Source organism: Mytilus trossulus, chromosome 1 (assembly GCF_036588685.1).
Source record: "Mytilus trossulus isolate FHL-02 chromosome 1, PNRI_Mtr1.1.1.hap1, whole genome shotgun sequence".
NCBI lineage: Eukaryota > Metazoa > Mollusca > Bivalvia > Mytilida > Mytilidae > Mytilus > Mytilus trossulus.
This window is the reverse complement of record NC_086373.1, coordinates 10063704-10086941: the sequence shown is the minus strand read 5'-3', so window position 1 is coordinate 10086941 and position 23238 is coordinate 10063704. Positions and strand designations below refer to the sequence as shown.

The 23238-nt window shown below is 33.4% G+C and overlaps 2 protein-coding genes across 3 annotated transcripts in view; one reads left to right on the top strand and one right to left on the bottom strand.

Moving 5' to 3' along the window:
- The window catches only part of LOC134714835 (coiled-coil-helix-coiled-coil-helix domain-containing protein 7-like), a 14387-nt gene extending 5234 nt beyond the window's left edge, over positions 1–9153 (bottom strand). The window contains exons 1-2 of the mRNA XM_063576452.1: positions 8862–9153; positions 4996–5094 (exon numbers count right to left, since the gene is read on the bottom strand). Of these exons, the coding sequence (XP_063432522.1) occupies positions 4996–5094; positions 8862–9044 (282 nt within the window). The 5' untranslated portion in view covers positions 9045–9153. The remainder of the gene's footprint in view (positions 1–4995; positions 5095–8861) is intronic.
- LOC134714823 (uncharacterized) lies at positions 9143–23238 on the top strand. Of its 2 annotated transcripts, none has more exons than XM_063576437.1 (7): positions 9143–9239; positions 11160–11216; positions 12245–12397; positions 12965–13998; positions 15806–15958; positions 16671–16794; positions 17412–23238. In XM_063576437.1, exons 2-7 carry the CDS (start codon positions 11189–11191, stop codon positions 19442–19444), a joined length of 3525 nt encoding a protein of 1174 aa, XP_063432507.1. In that variant the 5' UTR covers positions 9143–9239; positions 11160–11188; the 3' UTR covers positions 19445–23238. The 2 variants fall into 2 exon arrangements, with proteins under 2 accessions (XP_063432507.1, XP_063432498.1); XM_063576428.1 differs by having other exon boundaries at positions 16671–16803.

The following is a 23238-nucleotide window of genomic DNA, read 5'->3' as shown; positions in this document are numbered from 1 at the left end:
AATCAATCATCTTGGCTAGAATACGTAGGATGTGTGGAAACAACCTCTGGTCAAAGTAATGGACATCATCTTGGCTAGAATACGTAGGATGTGTGGAAACAACTTCTGGTCAAAGTTATGGAAATCATCTTGGCTAGAATACGTAGGATGTGTGGAAACAACCTCTGGTCATAGTAATGGACATCATCTTGGCTAGAATACGTAGGATGTGTAGAATCAATCATCTTGGCTAGAATACGTAGGATGTGTAGAATCAATCATCTTAGCTAGAATACGTAGGATGTGTAGAATCAATCATCTTGGCTAGAATACGTAGGATGTGTGGAAACAACCTCTGGTCATAGTTATGGATATCATCTTGGCTAGAATACGTAGGATGTGTAGAAACAACTTCTGGTCATAGTTATGGAAATCATCTTGGCTAGAATACATGGGATGTGTGGAAACAACCTCTGGTCATAGTTATGGATATCATCTTGGCTAGAATACGTAGGATGTGTAGAAACAACCTCTGGTCATAGTTATGGAAATCATCTTGGCTAGAATACGTAGGATGTGTAGAAACAACTTCTGGTCATAGTTATAGAAATCATATTGGCTAGAATACGTAGAATGTGTGGAAACAACCTCTGATCATAGTAATGGAATTCATCTTGGCAAAAATACGTAAGATGTGTAGAAACAACCTCTGGCCATAGTTATGGAAATCATCTTGGCTAGAATACGTAGGATGTGTAGAAACAATATCTGGTCATAGTAATGTGAATCAGCTTGGCTAGGATACGTAGGATGTGTAGAAACAACCTCTGGTCATAGTAATGGAAATCATCTTGGCAAGAATACGTAGGATGTGTGGAAACAACCTCTGGTCATAGTAGTGGAAATCATCTTGGCTAGAATACATAGGATGTGTAGAAACAACCTCTGGTCATAGTTATGGAGTCATGTAATACGTAGGATGAGTGGAAACAATCTCTGGTCATAGTTATGGAAATCATCTTGGCTATACTACGTAGGATGTGTGGAAACAACCTCTGGTCATAGTAATGTGAATCAGCTTGGCTAGGATACGTAGGATGTGTAGAAACAACCTCTGGTCATAGTAATGGAAATTATCTTGGCAAGAATACGTAGGATGTGTGGAAACAACCTCTGGTCATAGTAGTGGAAATCATCTTGGCTATAATACATAGGATGTGTAGAAACAACCTCTGGTCATAGGTATGGTGTCATGTAATACGTAGGATGAGTGGAAACAATCTCTGGTCATAGTTATGGAAATCATCTTGGCTTTAATACGTAGGATGTGTGGAAACAACCTCTGGTCATAGTAATGTGAATCAGCTTGGCTAGGATACGTAGAATGTGTAGAAACAACCTCTGGTCATAGTAATGGAAATTATCTTGGCAAGAATACGTAGGATGTGTGGAAACAACCTCTGGTCATAGTAGTGGAAATCATCTTGACTATAATACATAGGATGTGTAGAAACAACCTCTGGTCATAGTTATGGAGTCATGTAATACGTAGGATGCGTGGAAACAATCTCTGGTCATAGTTATGGAAATCATCTTGGCTAGAATACGTAGGATGTGTAGAAACAACCTCTGGTCATAGTTATGGAAATTATCTTGGCTAGAATACGTAGGATGTGTGGAAACAACCTCTGGTCATAGTAGTGGAAATTATCTTGGCTAGAATACGTAGGATGTGTGAAAACAACCTCTGATTATAGTAATGGAAATCCTCTTGGCTAGAATACGTAGGATGTGTAGAAACAACCTCTGGTCATAGTAATGGAAATCATCTTGGTTGCAATACGTAGGATGTGTGGAAACAACCTCTGGTCATAGTAGTGGAAATTATCTTGGCTAGAATACGTAGGATGTGTGGAAACAACCTCTGGTTATAGTAATGGAAATCATCTTGGCTAGAATACGTAGGATGTGTAGAAACAACCTCTGGTCATAGTAATGAAAATCATCTTGGTTGCAATACGTACATGTACAGTAGGATGTGTGGAAACAACCTCTGGTCATAGTTATGGAAAAAATCTTGGCTAGAATACGTAGGATGTGTGGAAACAACCTCTGGTCATAGTTATTGAAATCATCTTGGCTAGAATACGAAGGATGTGTGGAATACTCCCAATAACTGGAAGCAATCTCTACTCACAGTAACTGAAATCATCTTTACTACTAACAGGTGGCAGATGGGAAAACAAACTCTTCTCACAAGAAAAGAAAGCATTTTGGCTGGGAACAGTGGCAGATGATGAAACCACCTCAACTCTCAATAACTGGAAGCAACCTCTACTCACAGTAACTGAAATCATCTTTACTAGTAACAGTGGCAGATGGGAAAACAAACTCTTCTCACAAGAAAAGAAAGCATTCTGGCTGGGAACAGTGGCAGACAGGAAACCAACCTCTACTCACAGTAACTGAAAACAACTTCTACTTAGAGTAATTGAAATCACTATTACTAGGAACAGTGAAATCGATCAACCTCTACTCTAAGTTACAGAAAGCATTATGGCTGCGAACTGTGGCAGATGTGAAAACAAACTCTTCTCACAAGAAAAGAAAGCATTTTGGCTGGGAACAGTGGCAGATGATGAAACCACCTCAAATCTCAATAACTGGAAGCAACCTCTACTCACAGTAACTGAAATCATCTTTACTAGTTACAGTGGCGGATGGGAAAACAAACTCTTCTCACAAGAAAAGAAAGCATTCTGGCTGGGAACAGTGGCAGACGGGAAACCAACCTCTACTCACAGTAACTGAAAACAACCTCTACTTAGAGTAATTGAAATCACTATTACTAGGAACAGTGAAATCGATCAACCTCTACCCTAAGTTACAGAAAGCATTATGGCTGCGAACTGTGGCAGATGTGAAAACAAACTCGATAATCAGAAAAGGAAAGCATTTTGGCTGGGAACAGTGGCAGATGAGAAAAGAATCTACGCACAGTAGTGAACGTTATCATAGTTGGGAACAGTGGCAAACAATACTCACATGAAGGGAAATCATTTGTCCAGGAACAGTTGGAGATGTTAAGACAACCTCTACTCACAGTAGTAAATCAATGTGGAATTAACATTCACTCACAATAATAAAAGTAATATTGGCTTGTAACTGGAGGAGATATTGAAAGAACCCCTTCTCACAGTAATTGAAATCATTTTGGTTGGGAACTGTGAGTGATGTGTAAAACAACATCTCACAGTAATGCAAATTTTGGCTGGGATTTGAGGGAGATGTAGAAACAACTTCTCCTCATTGGAATGAAAATCATCATGTCTAGAAACAGTATTATGTTAATGCTGACAGAGAAGCAAGACAGAACAACTTCAATAGATTTATTATCAACCAAACATTTTAAATACACAACTCAGGCCTCGACAATAACGCTTGTCCGATTGTCCGGTACCAGAGGGGAAAAAAAAGGTCGGACAAGAAAAAGCTGTATCAAACTTGTCCGTCCGGACAAGTACAATTATTCTGCAGAAAACATATTTAATCCAACTTTGATGAACAAAGTTATTATAAACAAAAAACAAGAAAACAAATATTAATTTGACATGTTTTTGTATTCTGTTTACTAGTATTCAAATGCAAAACCTTTTTCTTCAACATCTGTACTTGCAATTGATAATTTTTAACTGGTTCTTTGTCAGGTACTTTTTAAAAGGTAAAAGGTATAGTATTCTCAGAAACCAGTCTTACTGATCGGGAATCAATGATGCGCTTTGTAGATAAGGTTACTTTACAGGACAGTTCCTCACCTGGACAGGTTTAGCTCAAAGTTGAATAGGCAGTTTGGCACTGTAGGAGACATACTTAGTAGACATGATTGATAGACAGTTTGGCAAGGCAGGAGACATGTCGGGACCAAGACAAATCAGTAACTCATTTTGCTACCTTATTCTGTTCATTATAATATATACCATACCGGTAATTTTTTCACAAAAATATTTTTTTTTATTTACCATTAAATTCACAAAATCATATTTGATCATAAGTAGAAAAAAACAATACTTGCAATATGGTGACCTAAAGTTGTAAATTTCTGTGTCATCTGGTCTCTTGCAGAGAGTTGTCTCATTGGCAATCGGACCTTATCTTCTTCTTTTTATCAATTGCATTTGAATAAAGTTTTTTCAACTTCAAAATAAACAGGATACAAATCCAATGAGTGAACAGGCCTATCAGATGGTGCCTCATGTGCAGAGTCTGATGAGACTGGCATTGATGAAAACTAGAACCTTAGTCCTGTGATATGACTTGATTCAGTCACTTGACTCATATTTTTGAAAAATATTTCAAATTCTGTTCTATTGTTTTAATTCGTTTTGTTCCTTTAATCAACTTAAGGTGCAAAAAGGTCATTTTTAATAATAAAAATTTGGACAAGTATCAATTTCATTCGGACAAGCAAGTTTTGGTATGTACTTGTCCTACTGGACAAGTTAAAAAAAAGTTATTGTAGAGGCCTGCAACTTAACCTCATTTCTTCTCAAATGTGTCATCATTAAAGGGGAGTAATTGACCAATGTTCCTTGTTAATGTAGCTGATGATATATAGTTTTTCAAGATCAATAAATCTTAAGTGATAGTTCAAACAAATATCAGAACCGTTTATTGTTGACTTTACAATATGGCTTTTGGTTACTGTTAAAAGCTGTATCGCTGTATGATGACCTATAGATGTGTAAATCCACATCATTTGGACTTTAGTGGATACATGTTGTTGTGTCTTTTGCAATCATACCACATCTCCTCATTTCATATAAGTAATGAAGCGCAATCATTCTTGAAAACAATTCAACATGTTAGAATTTGGTGATGCTTGATAAAAAATCAACTTTACATACATGTACAATGATGTATATAATGACTGAATAAGTTAAATATTTAATACACATGTAATTCAAAATAAAATTGCATAATTAACTTAAACAAAACTGTTTTGATTAAAATACTTGCCCAAAACTTGGAACAGTTTCTGTAATTTTCAAAATACATTTGACATCTACCTCTATCATAACCATTATCTTCTAAACACTGATATGACATTTCTTTTTCCTAAAACGAAAAATTAGAATATTCATATTTAATTGGACATTTCAATATTATACATACACGGCTGGTAATCTACACACGCAGAACATTTGGTCCTGCAATGAAAACCGTGAGAGGATTTTCCGGTTGTGCTTGAGTGGAGTAATTTTCACCGCTTCAAAAGGTATGTACATTTCTAAATCTCAATTTTCTTATTCAACTGATCAAAATATTGAAAATCGGAGAATGCTATGCTGTGGTGAATACTTTAACGAAGAGATACATGTATCATTTACTGTTGTACGTAGAGTTGAACTCCTACAAAATCAGTTGTCCCACGAGAAATTGCCTAAAAAAGTGACATTTCAATTTTTAATGGTTCTATTTACAGACCTAAAAGTTCAAATTTAGTATTTTTTTCGGACAATGGGTATGAATGTTGCTTTTGGCGGCGTGTGCGCTGTCCGGTGTTGATAGACGTCTTTATAATTCCAAAAACAACATTTTTCCATGAAGTCATGCGTGAGGGGATCGGTTCTGATTGAGGGCATCGTGAATGCGTGAGGGGAAGTACACACATTTTTTTTAATCTTTGGCTTTGTGACTTTTGTTGACTCAATAAATGTGATCAAATCAATGCTGATTAAAAAGCACAGATTTATCCTTATACTTTAATAGATGTTAACTGATCACTGAGTTAATGAAATCAAACTATTAATTGTTTGTTCAATTCAGAAAATTCCATTGTTCAAAGGAAAAAGGAAAAGGGGACTGAAATTGACTCTCTACAAAAAACCATGGAGATACAAGTTATCCCCGCCCTTGAAGCTAACTAAACCCCCTGGGAGTAGTCCTGTCGTCAAATATACGTCACAGAGATCACCACATATATCTAAGAAAATTATATCGTCGATGAAAACTTCGACACCTATTAGACGAAATCTGTTCGCCCAAAATCACGAAATATTCGAAACAACACAGGCAGATATACAGATGATTCCAAAAACACGAAATTTAATATTGTTTAAATATTTTGATTAATACAATAAATCACCAAATATTCTTTATATGAATAAAGTCTAAATATTGGATTGCAAATCTGTCTCCATATTTGCAGATGTGGGCAAATAATCGATCTAGGTTTTACTTGTAGCAAGAAAACAAAATCGTTGACAACATTTTTTGTTTTTATTCTTCGTGAAACATATTATTACACCTAGGTTCCTACAATTATTTCAAAATCCAATCTCATAAACTTTTTTAAGCACACTCACATATGTGTTTTTTCATGAACAATGTAGCAAAATTTAGGTAAGTTTCAACGACTCATAGCTTGAATATAAAGATATGACTTTTACCTCCCCTCACGCATTCACGATGTCCTCAATCAGAACCGATCCCCTCACGCATGACTTAATGAAAAACTGTAGTTTTTGGAATTACTAAGACGTCTATCGACACAGGACAGCGCACACGCCGTCAAAAACAACATTCATACCCATTGCCTGAAAAAAAACTAAATTTGAACTTGTAGGTCTGTAAATAGAACCATTTCAAAATTGAAATGTCACTTTTTTAGGCAATTTCTCGTGGGACAACTGATTTTGTAGGAGTTAAACTCTACGTACAACAGTAAATGATACATGTATTTCTTCGTTAAAGTATTCACCACAGCATAGCATTCTCCGATTTTCAATATTTTGATCAGTTGAATAAGAAAATTGAGATTTAGAAATGTACATACCTTTTGAAGCGGTGACAATTACTCCACTCAAGCACAACCGGAAAATCCTCTCACGGTTTTCATTGCAGAACCAAATGTTCTGCGTGTGTTGATTACCAGCCGTGACATATATTATTTAACATATAAAGTAATTCAACCATTCAAAATTGGGGAAACAGTGGAATTCATGGGGAAAAAAGGGGGTAATATTTTCCATATGGTTTTCATCCTTTTTGCCTCAAAACCTAAGCTAACTAGTTTGCACGTACTTTACAAATTGAAACTCCTAAGCTTCATATGCAATGTAGTTATTTAAATATAAACAATCATGGAGGTAAGTATAAAAACATAAAGTCAAATAAAAAAGTATGTGTAGTTCTGTTTTTACTAAATATAAAAGATAATAAGGTTAGGGGAGGTTTGGGATCCCGCTTAAATGTCTAACCCTGCCACATTCTTTATGTATGTGTCTGTCCCAAGTCAGGAGTCTGTAATTCAGTGGTTGATATTTGTTGATGCGCTGCATATTTGTTTTTCGTTCATTTTTTATATTTAAATTAGGCCGTTAGTTTTCTCGTTTGAATTGTTTTACATTTGTCATATCAGGGCCTTTTATAGCTGACTATATATGCAGTATGGGCTTTGCTCATTGTTAAATTCAGTGCCATTTGGTCTCTTGTTTTTTATAGGTACATGTACATTGAATGTAGTTACGGATTAAATCATTTTTCAACTTTTTTTTAATTAAGAAGGAATGATACTAGCTTATCTTTATCACATTGATTGAAAATATAGTTTTATACATGTAATCTAAATATTGGTTGATCCAAGGTGACCAAAAAATTTTTAATTGGGTGTGACTTCTATCTGACAGCTAAAGAGATAGGAGAAGTGACATGTGACATCTGAATGTACATCACTAATATGCAAAGAGTCGAAGACCCATCTGACAAGAAAGTTCTAAATCAGTCATTCAACATGGTATTCATAGTCATATACCTCTTTGACCACAGCACATTTCGAAATGACAAGAGTTATCTCCCATTTGGTCTATCATATTGAAAACATTGAAAACGACATGTTTGACAGTAATGTTGCTTTCGCCGGAAAATTTGAATATTCTGACACGAATGCAACTGAGGCTGCGTAAGGCTTCTGTTAATCCACAAATCAAAATATGCATGTGATAGAAGCATAATTTGGAAGAAAATGAGGGCTGTTGTAAGGTATATAGTAATTTTTTAATATTTTTAATTATTTTTTATCTTAAGTAGGGATCCGAAGGCAATTCAAGATGGCGACTTAGATCCCTTTAGGTTTTTTCAGTATATGGATATGGATAGTAAACTGCACATTGCCAGAAAACAAAGCAATAGTAATGGCAACGTTAAATACGTTAATATAGTATTGCAAATAGACAGGAAATACAATGAAATAATAAAAAATATATAAAAAACATTGATTTACAAAATTTTAATCTGCTAACCGAGTCCCTGTGTGTTGAATATGTTTTTTTAATTTGTCAAGTTGTAGTGTAGTCCAAATAATTATGGCGTCTGGTAAGGCTATTTTAAATTTTTATTGGGACGCCTTCAGACGTCATAATTATTTAGACTAGTAGTGGTGTTGTTGTTCTAAATATAGAAATCGTTAAACACGCCACAACTTATGCGTATGCATTCGAAACCGACATTTCCAGTTGGCCATCAGAAAAGTGTGGTTGATACGAAAACTTGGGTGTGAATGTGCGAGGTGCGAACGTGGGCACGAAAGGATCTGATACCAATAAATTTAGGCAGCAACCATTTGATTTTCTGGGGGGGGGGGCTATGGTTTTTTTTTCTGGACAAATTATTTTTTTTGCCTGCGTCGAAAAACAATCTATTTTTTTTCGCGACAAGTCGAATACAATTTTTTCTTTCAATTTTAGCATTTATACATAAAGTGGCAGCTGAGGGTGAAACAAACAATTTTTTTTCTCAGAATCAAAAACAAATTATTTTTTTCTCCAAAAACTGGAAATGAACTTTTTTTCCCAAAAAAAAACATAATTAATTAGTTGTCTTACACGATTGCATGGATGTCTTAGTACAGCTTCCAATTTTTCTTTGACCACTCTCTTTCTATTTTCTTCTACAATCTCATTCACCCTTTTCCTCTTTTCTTCGATTGTTTTTTTTCGTCGTTCTTCAACTATCTCACTCGCACTCTTATGTTTTTGGTCCAAATCATCTGAGGAAGTTTCTGGCATATTTTTAGTTAGCTTATGTAAATGTCCTTCATTCGGTTGTTTGTTTACATTCTACATGGGCGCTGCCATCTTGGAATACTGACGTAAGCTTGAGTTGGCGATCCCATAATGCAATGCGATAATGGCCATCATTGGGACAAAACCCTTCTTTGTCTACAAATCAAAAATAGAACGTCAAAGCTTTGGTTAATAAGGGTAAGAATCATATTAAAAAGTCTGTCCTTTGGTTCCTTGATGCTTAACAGCTTTGAAGAAACCGATAATAATGAAACTAATAACCCGTGCACCCGAAAATGCCTCTGAATGGTTGACCCCTCCCTGGTACCTCCACCGACTGTGTTGCTCGAGAGTGGATTCAAGGTTTCTAAATTATTTTGAATAAAATACTTTGAATTAACAACAAATTATTTACCATAATCATTGGATAAACGTTTGTCGTGTTTTGTATATTTCACTCTAAAGCTGTTATGGAATTTTCTATCTTGAAATTGAGCTTTGTCAGCATATTGGTCATTAGAACATATGAATCAATATGTTGTGTGGTCTTATGGCCCCTAATAATCATGATTATTTAAAGGGAACACACATTAAATGTAAATGGATAACTTTTAAATAAAAGTTTAAATGATTGATCAAGATTACATAAAACCAATGAATGCAACTGACCATGACAAAGAAAGCATATTTATAAAAAGAAAAAAAAAGATTTATAATGCATATTATTTGTAATGCATGTATAATGCATTTATTCAAAATTATGAAAATAAAAGTTAAATAGTTTCAATAACTTTTTAAGAGGGTAGAAATGGGGGTATTGGAATACATGTAGGGAATATTTAATTATTTTTTCATGAATTAGAACTGCCATACAGCATGTACAAACTAAATCAAATAAACAAATTGTTTTTAATCATGCTTAAATTAAAATATTTGCCAAAATACTCATGTTAAGGATGTGGGCAGTATTTGGAAGAATTTTTTTCACTAAATAAATTCCAAAAAAAGTAATGCTTAATTTTCCTTGTGATATAATTCATACATATATAAAATGAAAGAAGTTCATGTTAAAACACTTTTCATTTTTTTCCCCACTGATTTTCACATGAACTAAAATCATTAAAATCAGCAACACATAAATTTGAAATGAAGCAAATAAACATCACCCCAGAAGGAACATTTAAATTACTAAATAATTTAAACCCATCAAAAGCAATTGGTCCAGACAAAATATCGCCTCATTTTTAAAAAGAAGTTCATCATAAAATCTCACCTATAATATCTGACTTGTTTAATTCATCAGTAAATACAGGCACCGTACCAAAGGACTGGAGAAAGGACTTGGTTACACCAGTTTTCAAAAGGGAGCAAAATCTAAACCTAAAAACTACAGGCCCATCTCTCTAACCTGTATTCTAAGTAAATCACTAGAACATATATAATTGTATCATCCATAATGAAACATCTAGACATTCACGATTTACTATACCCACTGCAGCATGGTTTTAGATCAAAAGTTACATGTAGCTGTGAAACACAACTTCGAACATTTACCATGTTTATATGGCAAACAGTAAACAAACTGACGTAGTTGTTATGGAGTTTTCAAAAGCGTTTGATAAAGTGGACCATCAAAAACTTATCCTAAAACTGAAACGCATGGAATAAATAACAAAACAGGCTCCTTGGTTAACAATGGTTAAGATAAGATATACATTTGTACATACATTGTTGTACATGTATTATTAACATGATTAAGAAAAATATACTTTATATTTATACATGTACATGGCTTGTCTCAGAAGAATTAACATTAAATTGTTGCTAGTCTTTGATTTTAAATATCAAGTGAAGTAAGAATAAACAAGCAGTAGTTGCAAAAGTGAATTTTATTGCTTTATTATTTTAATTTGACAATTAACATGATTACATGATCAGTTTTTCTACTTACAGTAAATATTAAACAGTAGGTTATATACATGTATATATATTTATTCATATGATCAAATTGTAGTTGTACATGCATACACAGGTATATTAACATTTTAACAAGCACATTGTGTTGGCTTTCCTTATAAATAATATGTCTTTAAATATCATTTTTCTTCTCCATTTTAGTGTCTACAAATAGGATTGGCTAAGCAGCCATGTCATCCCACAAACAAGATGAGTTGTGTAAGTAAAACAAAAAAAGGACTGAAGAAAGTAGAATATATGAGGCTCCCGCAAGGTCAAAAACGACCTGCGACCTAGCTGGGCTTTTGAGAGGCGACTTCCGACCTGAGGGCCTTCTAAAAACGACCTCCGAACGACTTACGTCCTCTGTGTTGAGAAAAATGACCTCCGACCTGTACATTTCCCTTAAAAACGACCTCTCGACAAATTTAAAAGCGACCTTGCGACCTGAGGGGGGTACCCTGTGGGAGCCTCATATATTTAAATAAAAAAATAGACCAACCCTAAAAAAAAAATATTTTTATCATGATACAACCCTCCCACAAGTTGGTGATCATTACAAGAAATAAGTGCTTCAAAATCTTTAAATGGGTTGACTATGATTAAGACATATTTAGGCCTTGAATGGAATGCAATAGATCTAGACATTTCAGCAAAATAAATAATTTAGAAATGAGAGCTGAACCATGAAGATTACAATTGCAAGCAATGTGCTGCTATTAGCATGATTAGTATTACATGTATGAGACCTGAAACATACCTGAAACATAAAGTCATCATGTAAAAAGCCATCAATTTTCAATTTTTTTTTGAGAAACTAGGCACAATAGTATACATGTATAGGTGTTGTTTAATCTTCTGATATAGATCTTTATTCAGGTATTCTATCTTGTACACTGAGACACAGAGTATGACAAAAAAAATGAAAAAAAAATCATGATTAAAAAAAATACTTATCTAAACATTACACTATCATGACTATAGTAATACACCTTTGGAAGAAGATGTTTTATCACATGGAAAATAGTACAATCTAAGACATTGAAAAGACAATAAAAAAAAAAAAAAAAACAATAGTCTAGTATATGACTAGTAGTGTGAGTAGTACATGTATATGATCAATCTGAAAATTTCTCTATTCATTAAGATATCCATGCATTACACAATGTATATATTTAAGGACTAAAACAGTTACAATGAGACAAGGTAAAGAGAAGATGTTTATACTTATTTCCTTTTTTTAATAGGGTGCCATGACTGTGGGAAGAGTGTACCAGGTATATGTAAGAAACATGGTGGTTTTACACAAGTTTTTGATAATGCCATACCATCAAGGGCAAGACTTACATGCCCAGCTGGTCTTGTTATTAAGCAGGTGAAGACGGAAGATGGTAAAACATGTGAGTATATCATTGTTATTGTGCATGAAAAGGTACTTTAAAAAGTAACCATCGTAACTGTTAAATTAATAACACAATTCAGTGAAAATTCTGTTTTGTATTTAAGGATTTCACTGGAGGTGTGCAGTAGGAACCGACAGAAAATAAATTTGTCATCTTTATAAAATTTAATGTTGTGGTAGGATTGCCAATGAGAAAAGAGCTGTCAAACCAGAGACTAAACAATGAACAGACACCAGCAGTTACAAGTGACTGTCTGAAAGTAGTTCTGTAAATTGTTTTTGGTTTGTGTTGCTAATACAATGAAAAGACACTAGCAGCTACAGGTGACTGTCCGAAAGTAGTTCTGTAAATTGTTTGTGGTTTGTGTTGCTAATACAATGAAAAGACACTAGCAGCTACAGGTTACTGTCTGAAAGTAGTTCTGTAAATTGTATGTGGTTTGTGTTGCTAATACGTGGAACATCTGGTAAACAGAAAAGTTCATACATAGATTTGACTGCATTGATACATATTGATGAACTTTTGTTTTGATTTATTTTGCATTTCAATACTTTTGTTTTACAGCTTATGGTATCTTTGCTAAAAGAATAATACAATGCAGATCCCAGTTTGGACCTCTCTATGGACAAGTTAAATCTACAGAAAAACATACTCCAAAGAAAGAGACTACAGATGTAAGGGGAGATGAAAAACCACCAAAGGAAACCATTGAGGAAGGAGCACCCAGTGTTCAACTTATTGAGCCAGAAATAACTAACCAAATTCCACAAAATATTCCTCAAAATTCTCAGCAGCAAGAAGCTGACATTCAAAGACAATTAAGCATTGAAACCCAGCAACAACAACAACATATTAACAGTTCTGAAATGATCCCACACAATGACGATGGACATTTATTGTTACAAAACATTGATGGGTTTGATACTGCTAATATACAACAACAGTTAGTATCTCAGCAATATTCACAACAAAACAACAATACTTTTACACTTCAACATCCTAACATTGACAAGGCTACACAGATAATGAATATCCAGAACTGTTTACATGCTGGTCCTTACGGTGATGCGGGACTTCAACATCTATCTGGTGGCTATACTCCACAGCAGGCGTTAGATATAGTGACAACATTGTCTGGAGATACAGCTGCCAGTCAGTTTGAACAGCCACAATTGTCACAAGACTTAACATTGCAAGCTTCAATAGAGGCTGGAATAACACCAGCTGATAGTTACGTCAATGAAGGATTAACAGAAACACAGCTCTTAGAGCACCAGATAGCTGTAGCCACACAGGAACTTCAGAATATGACTTCTGATCAGCAACCTTTACCACCAAGTAGTATGTCGCTCTCTTCACTGGAGAATACTACTCTACCTTCAACTGATCACATGCAACATAATACTACTGAGTCATTACAACAAAACACTGTTCTTGCCTCAACTGAACCTTTACCCACAGTACTAACTAGTGAATCAGAACAGCGGCCACAAACTAATGCCATTGATGAGCCACTTGCCACAGAAGTTACAAAACAGACAGATGAAAAGGAAAAAGAAACAGAAGAAAAAGAACTAGATTATACATACGAGATTAAGGTAAAGAACTAGATTAACTTACGAGATTGAGGTTAAGTTTTAATACATTTTTCTGCATTAACATATACGAATCATCATTTTGTCAACAGGTTCAAGTTGTTGAAACAATGGTGCTTAAATACCACTTCAAATTCATGTTAGACCTAAGATAGTGGTCATATAAATTAACTTAGGAACAAAATTTATAACATAATTTATTATTATGAAAGAGAAACAAATATGTTAAACTGTGCAGCAAACCGCTACCACTCATGATCAATTACAGCCTAAATTGAACTTGAAGTGATGTTTTGTTTGAAACAACAAGTTGAGCACTTGAATTCTTGTTGGTCATACATGTATAGCTTCTAACCTTGTAGCATATTTACATTCATGTATCTTAAGGATGTACACCTCTGAGGAGCCAAAAATTTTTCTAGAATTAAACTTTTTTTCTTAACCTGATTTTTGGGTTTATAAGACTGTAACAAAATAATTGGTGAAGAAAAAATCATATGGTGGTGCACTTCTTTTTTTTGCTACAGCCCTATGAAAATGCCCAATTTTGATGATTTCCCCCTTTTTCATTGATTTTTACCTATTTTTGGCCTATTATCCTGAAAAAAATCACAGTTCCACAATTAAACTTTTTTTCATACTTTCTACAAAGATGAAGTGGACCAATCTGAATAAATTTTACTTAAAAAAACTATAGGTAGGTGTTAATATAAGAAAGTTTTATCATATTTTGATGCTTTTTTGTGTGAATTTTACCATGCTGTCAATTTTATATTTTTGTGATTTTTCTCAGTTTTAAGATCAAAATGCATATTATTTCAACTTTTTTGTTATAAATGATTGAAAAAATACATATCTAACAAATTTGAAAAGACCAAAATGATATGGGATGTACATGATTCCTGTAAAATCATTTTTTGTATCCCTCACCCATTTTCTCAAAATTTTGGCTAAAAATACAGACTTGATTGGTCGTAAAATATGAAAACTGGATTACTCAAAAACCATTCATTGTAAATACATAATTTTTTCACAGAGTTATGTTTGATAATAATATTTTTAAAATTCATTGATATTTTCCACTTGTATCACACGTTTTGGAAATAATTCAAGAACGAGATTTCAACGAGACTGAACGAGACGGAAAAGTCAGAAGAATACATCCTTAAGCTTTGAAATGTTTACGTTTGAGCCTTCCTGACGAATTTAACACTAAAAATGTGTGCATGAAAACCGCTTCAGATGCACATATTTTATAAAGTGTTCATTTTTTGTAATACCACCATATTAGTCTTTGTTAACTTTGCACTTTTCAAAAAAGTGTGCAGAATTTATTTTTGTTTCAAATTATTAAATGATTAAAGAAATACTTGGCATGAGTAAAGTTTTATCCTGTCCAGGACTACTGTATAGAAAAAAATTCACATAACATTTCATTGCATATAAGAAAATAACCATCACTGGAAGGTAACCAATCAAATTTCTCCCCCTTATTTGACCTGTGTACAAGAGTAGGAACCATGTAACTCGAGATTACAAATTTTTCTATAGAAACCCCAAATAAAAAACTAATGGTGCTTTGAAATACCCAAGACATATGTTTATGACACAGAAATATTTTACTGCAATAAAATGTAGGATTAATTACCTACAATGTACAACTGTCAAATTCAAGGGAATATTTTTTTTCGACCAATTTTCATAAATACAACTGATGTGACGTACATGTACCATGATTTGGTGGTATTACACCTAAAGGATTATGGCTATGTTGATAATACGTGTATTTGATATCTCTTTTGAATTACAGATATTTAAGGATGATGGCTATGTTGATAATATTGATATCTCAGATGAAGATAAATGTAACTGGATGATGTTTGTTAGACCTGCCAGAAATACAGCTGAACAAAATGTTGTTGTTTATCAACAAGACGAGCATATTTTCTTTGTATCTATAAAGGTTTGTACATGCAATAATTGTTACTGAATTCATATGTTAACATATTTTTTAGTTCATGTGTCCCTGAAGGACTATGTGAGCTTACAGTACACTCTGAGAGTTCTGATTCTGTACTGTGCACACCAAAAACTCCAGCAACTCTTCTTTATTGGATGCAGTGGTAAAATCTTTATCAAGTAAAACAAAACAAAACTTCAGCCACCATTCACAGATATTACATCAAGATTACATGCATCCTGAAACAGAGGGTTGTTATATATTGCACTGGTAGAAAAGCTTTTAATGGAAATCACCCATTTGTTTTATTAGTCTGACATACAGGAATCAATATATATATAAAGTAACTTAATAACTTAATTTAATTGTGGTGTAGTTAAAATGTGACTACATTAAATTTGTGTAATTATAGTGTGACAAAGTTAATATAAGATTGATTTATTGACGAAGTTGATATATAAGTGTGCCTAATTGTAAGTTAATTTTGTGTCGTTGCATTTCACCTCAAACATTCATATCGTACTGGTATCTTTTCAATACACAGGTGTAAAACAAATTAAAATTTTGAAAAAAGCAACATGTCATGATGTTCCAGGACACAGGTAGTATGATTTATATTGGAACTTTTGGAACTTCTCTTTGATACAAAAAAGTGGTAGGTAAAATAAAATTTCAGTATTTTAAGTAATACATATTTATTTTTTCTTTGACATAGCCAATTCCTTCTAACACTGAGATAAAAGTTTGGTATTCTGCTGAGTATGCCGAGACGATGGACAAACCACTTCTGTCTGATCCAGAACCTATCATCACAGAGACACCTGATCAGGAAGCTACAGGTAAACATGGTATAGTGGCTTAATATTAATCTCTAAATAATAGTATTTTCAAGGGAAAGTCTTTCCATATTTAAGTGACAAAATTGATTTGAAATAGTTTCGTCATTTTAGAAACCTTTTGTAAATGACCAGTGCCAGCAGAATCACTGAAAGATTTTGAGGTCACTTTTTCAATGTCAAGGTCTTAGTAATTTAAACAGACTGAAATGACAATTTGTTTCTAGGTGCAAAATCTAATACTACGATGGAATTTTAACAGTTTAAGTTTACTTGAACGTGTGGTCACATATAATGATGAAACTTTCTATTGATTCTGAGGTCATGGCATCAAAAGTCACTTTCAAAAAGCAACTAAGAATTGCATGTGCTAAGTCAGGTTTATCAAAATTTACCATATATATGCATAAAAGTTAAAATGAAGAACCTTGAGAGACATTCTTAAAAATAGATCAACTCCACTTGCTGCTTATGGAAGGCTTATTAAACTTACATTTTAGAAATAGACCACAGTTGTTAAGTTAGGCAAAAGTGAACTACCATTCTTTAAAATGTATAAGATTCAAATACTGTTATAAAATTTGTTGTCTTTATTAAGGGAATAATATTTTTCATTACAGGTGTGGCTGCCAAGTGGGTGTGTTCAGTGTGCTATGATGGCTTCAGTGCTTTTGCTGATCTAGAAGCCCACTTGTGTCCAGGACTACCACCCGACAGTCGTAGATTGAGAGGTAGACCCAGGAAAGGAAGGCCAAGAAAGTACATCAAACCATCAAAAACATGGAGAGCTAGACTGGAGAAGTCAAGAATGTTAAAAGCTAAGGTTGTAGACCCTTCACAGTCTCAGCCTCTTCCACCAAGACGGAGAGGGAGACCACCCAAGAATAAACGACCAGCCTTAGACATTCCTCCACCCCTACAAGTGGAGGAGACGCCTGATGATCAGGCTCTAGATGGGGAACCAGAAGATAAAGCATACATGGAACAAGTCATGGACGATGATGAAGACGAGGAAAAGACAACTACAGAAATGTTAGATGAAATATTGGGAGCAGATGAAGATTATCCTGAACCTATGCCACGAAGACGTGGTCGTAAAAAAGGAAGGATTCCCCGTGGACCAAGGGCATCTAGACGGGAACCAATGCAATGTCCCCATTGCACAGAAACATTTACAAAAGAAGCATTGTTTGTAATACATGTGTCTGACCATACTGGAGTCAAACCATTTATTTGCGAAGTAGCTGAATGTTCTAAAGGATTTATGTCCAAATTTAAATTAGAAAGACATCGCTTGATTCATACATGTCCCCGTCATCACAAGTGTCCTTATTGTGACAAGTCATTCAATCGTAAAGATCACCTGAAAAATCACATGATTACTCACGACCCAAATAAGAAAAGATGGGTGTGTGAAGAGTGTGGCAAGGAGTATTCTTACAACTTTTCCTACAGAACTCACAAGGCATTTCACGATGCTGATGCAGGAAGGTCTACAGAGTGTGGAATCTGTCACAAGCAGCATGAGACAAGGGAAGAACTATTGTATCATTTGAAAGTACATAGTGGTGCCCGGTCAGTGAAAAATTGTACAGAAAAAATACATGCTTGCCCTGAATGTGGAAAGAAGTTTTATACAAGGAAAGATGTGAGAAGACACATGATTACACATACAAAGAAAAAAGACTTTCTATGTCAATACTGTCCACAGAGATTTGGACGTAAGGATCACCTGACTCGTCATTTGAGATCATCTCATAGTGGAGACAATGCTAATAAACCTCCTAGAGCACCTAGAGGGGAGAGGAAGGAAAAACTGAAGGAGTATGAAAAAGTTAGTGCTGCAGTGTTTCAAGCTCTTAATATTCCCAGGGAAGACCCAACAGTGCTGGTCACATCACAACCAAACATTAATAGCATTTATCATACCATGCAAACAGCTGATGGACGTGAATTAGCTGTTCCTATTCAATTGTATGAAAATAATGCTCAGTCAGTGATTAATATGTCAAACATGCAGAACATACATCAACAGCAACACATACCTGCTCAAATGCAAAGTATGCAGGTAACTTCTATTGGATCACAGATGCAGTTAACAGATCAGAGATACATAGATGTCAGTGGGGGTGCCATACGTCACCAACAGCAAGCTATGGATCCAAACGCCCAAACTAACGAGTACCGACAACATCAGGTGCAAACACATGGCACAATGTACCTAACAAACCAACAGCAACCGGCACAACAACAAATTATAAACAAAGATGTTAATTTAGATATGATTAGAACAAATGGTGTCATACCGGCTGAATACCAAGTGAACCGTGACCAGACCAATCGACCAACCGTTGTGCAGACAAATGATAATAGACAACAATCTCAGACATTTTCCACACTATTAGGATACATGGAGACTTTAAGATTTTTAGAGAATCTACCGACCACTGCCCAAGGTGGTGTTATAGCTCAGATAGAAGGGGGACCCCCTACTATGGTTCCTATTCAGTCATCAGCATATGCAGGTAATGCTCCACTTAATATGAGCCATCAAAATGAAATGCAGAAACGTATACAGATACCTGTGTCACAACAAATTATTCAACAACAGCAACAACAGCAACAGCAACATACTTATCAACCACAGACATAAAATAATTATCAGTATCGTAACATCAAATTATGGTTATGATTCATATGTCACTATTTAACATGTTTAATAGAATCAAATGTCTCGATTTAAAGGTTATGATTTTCCATGATGTTGGAGAATTTTAGTATTTTTGTTTTGTTTGCCTATTTTAAGATATCAGAGAGAGAATCGTTTAACTTTTGCAGTTTCACTTTATATATATGATTATCATGATCATTTTACTCAAAATTTCTTTTTTCTCTGAAACTGTCAGTAAATGAAATATAGCTTTTTATACAGAAGTTCTACTTGTAATCAGATGTTTTAATAGATAAATTCCTCATGAGGTCAACAGTTCCCATTTTATAATATTTTAAATGATTTTAGTCAGCTTTTTGTTTCTAAAATTGTTAGTGCCTTAAAACCACATGTTTTGTTGGAAAATGTTTTTTATATTGGTTTTCACTTTATATACTTGAAAAATCCTTAATTTTTTTACATGCAAACGTCACAACATTGTCAAAGTTGAATATAAATACACATGTATATTTCCACAGTTCATGGAATATTACTGTTCAATTATTATTGTTTATTCATTTAATTGTTTTTTTGATATTTTAACTCAAATCATACATGCAACTGTCTTGCAAGTACTGCAAATTCAGAAATTATTGGGTACACTTATTATTGTGATTTTGTCATTTTAGACTAAACTGCGATTTAAATTTTTCTAAATATCTCAAAAGTTAAAATGATTTTAACTTTTGAGATATTAAGAAAAATCTTGTTTAATTCATTTAAAGAATTTCTAACTACAAGTTTAAATTAGTGTGATTATAACCCTGTCAATTTTTTTGCAATAATAAAAACCTCGCAATAATTTCTAAATTTACAGTATTTTAATTTTATCAGAAGCTGTTTTAAAATGTATTACATTATGAAAACAAATTTTCTTAAGTGGAAATTTTGGTCAATCTAGTTGTGAAGGCTAAGACTTCTGATATTTCCTAAACAAGCAACATAACTTGAGAAATATCAATATAATACAGTGTTTTGAAGCTAAGGTAAAAAATCAAATTAAACTCTATTGTATTAAACCAAATAAGTAAACACATGTATGATATTTGGTGTGAGATTATTATATTTTCCATGTATAAGTAACTCTAATAACAATTTATCCCTGCAGTCAGCTCATTTAGATGCATGGCTGTAGTTGATATATATAGAATGATAGGTAGTTGAGTTTTTGATACTGACTATATCATGTGGAATATCTAGACGAGCCCGTTAGGGCAAGTTAAGATATTCCACATGATATAGTCAGTGTCATAAACTCAACTACCTATTATTCTGTTTATCGGTAATTATGACGTCAATCAATGTTATGACGTCACACAATGTATTGCCTAATATTTTCAGTTATACAGCCAGTACGTTGATACTCGAAAATATTAGGCAAGATCAAAGGGAAAATATATGAATTACCGATATTGGACTTTATCAGCTGCAAGGTTGTGGTTGGTATATGACTGCTTGTTCAAAGGTTTTTTAAAACAAATCGTCATTTGAATTGTACACATTAAAGTCTACATTCAAATCAAATTATTTATTGTCTAGACTTGATAGATTTTCAAGATGGTATAAGTTAGCTTGATTAGATGGTTGGATTTTTTAATCTTAACAAAATACCAGACCATTGTTTAATACTACATCACAATGTAATGTACAGTGATCATATATTAACATTTAAATATTTGTGCCATAAAGGGGTGATCATTCATCATTTATATTCATTTAAAATCAGTCCTTTAACTTAGACTACTATCCCTTTTTTTTTATCCACTTGTGTCAAATAGTATATTCATCAAGGCTATGTACAAATTGCAATTTTTCATTTATCTATTTATTTTGTAATGAATCAATGAAAAAACATAGCTAATTATCTTTTTGAATCGAGAAAATTGTCAACTTACTACTGCTGAATTTTGTTGATTTTTTTTTGGTCGGAAAATTTCAATTATTTAATCTGGTTATGTGTTGTTATCAATGTAATAGATTGTGATCAGTTTAAAAGAGGAAACACTTATGATAAGCAGTGGCGGATCCAGAAACTTTCATAAGTAGGGGCCCACTGACAGCTTAAGCTGGGGCCTGCTCCAATTATGGTTCAGTGATTCCCTATATAATCAAACATTTTTCTTCAAAAGAGGGGCCTGGGCCCTTGAAAAACCTTCTAAATCCACCTCTGGTACGTCAATGATAATTGGTTGGAATGCAGCTGCATTGTCTCATTTTATTTCCATTGAGAAGATACTACCTTGAACCTTCAGCATGTTCAGTCACACTTCATTGACTTTGATGTTTTGTATTGTTTACATTTAGTATTGCAAATTAATTTCAACATTTTCATGCTATCAAAACTAAACAAAAGTGAGACCTATATATATATATATATATATATATATAACTCGTCTAAACGTCACCCCAACAATGTTAGATCTGTAAATTTGCTATATATTTGTCAACATTAGTTAATTAAACTTATTCTTGCATACATTTTTTTTGTAATTTACAAAATGAAGAAAAGTCAAATTTGAAAAGAAAGCACTATTGAGATATGATTTTTAGTTTGGACTAAAGGTTAACATGTTGTACATGTATCTATAGACACTATTGTAAGAGACTACATGTTTTCCTCTAAATATTTTTGCTATTTTTGTTTCTGGATTGCTATCTCATTACATTTAAATCAGGTCTCCTTTCTATAAGAATAGAAATTTATAAATAAAATATATTTTTACTTGATTTCGTATTTGCATTTATCCAGACTCTAATTCATTTCTGAGTTTATGGAACACCATTTATTTAGAATGGCAGTTCTGATTCATTTCAAATGCTGTTTTGATGATTTGATGAAAAAATGTGACTTTGAAAAGGGGACAGTTTATCTGAATTTTTTTTCTAAAAGTTTATTCATTTATATTCAACTGACATATTTTACCATTTACATTTATATAGCTCTTGAACATAAAATGATGATTTAGCATATTCCTCAATTTCTATTTAGGTAAATCTTGCGACTAGATTTTTTGTATATTTGCCATCATGGCCATAATAGTTTAAATGTACTTCTCGTCACATCATGAAAAGGATTGAAAGTTTGGTAAATATTTTTGTCTGGTGATGGTTATACATGGCTGCTTTGTATGATATATACATGGGGCATAGGTGCTTTAATACATCTCTCATTCAAACATTGTTATAGGCAACATTTACATCCTCATCCTTTTACAAAGGGTTTTAAATGGGTCACATCTTTTTATATCGAATTAATATGATAATTTATTTTTTCAATTTCTTCAGTCAGTTGTTAGAAAATGATTCCTTAAGAAGTGCTGTATTAAAAATGAAATGTAAGGGCAATATATGATTGATAAGACATAATAAATAAAGCATAGGATATGTCAATTTTATATAGGTTGTTTTTTGTTTGAAATGTTTGTTATTGATAACCTGGTAGTCTGTATAAATAAAAACTGTTTTCTTTTGACTCCTATACTTATAATGATTGGATGAAATTGTTACCGTGTACAAATGTAGATAATGTAGACAATATTGTGTTTGCATTTAAAGTTACATATTATTAGAATGTGCTAAATGTGAATATCAGATTTTATTGTGAAATTACAGCTTTAAATTATGTATAAAATTTGATAATTAAGACTTTTAAAGACATTATTCATCTTATCTTGTTAGATGTGATCATCTTTAGTCATGCTTGAAAATAAAATAAAAAACTGGAGTAAATTCTTGTA

Coding starts and splice junctions, on each gene's coding strand:
- LOC134714823 (XM_063576428.1), top strand. CDS start 11,189: ATGTCATCCCACAAACAAGATGAGTTGT. Junction 11,217..12,244: donor CCACAAACAAGATGAGTTGT/GTAAGTAAAACA, acceptor TTTTTTTAATAG/GGTGCCATGACTGTGGGAAG. Junction 16,804..17,411: donor GGAAGCTACAGGTAAACATG/GTATAGTGGCTT, acceptor TTTTCATTACAG/GTGTGGCTGCCAAGTGGGTG.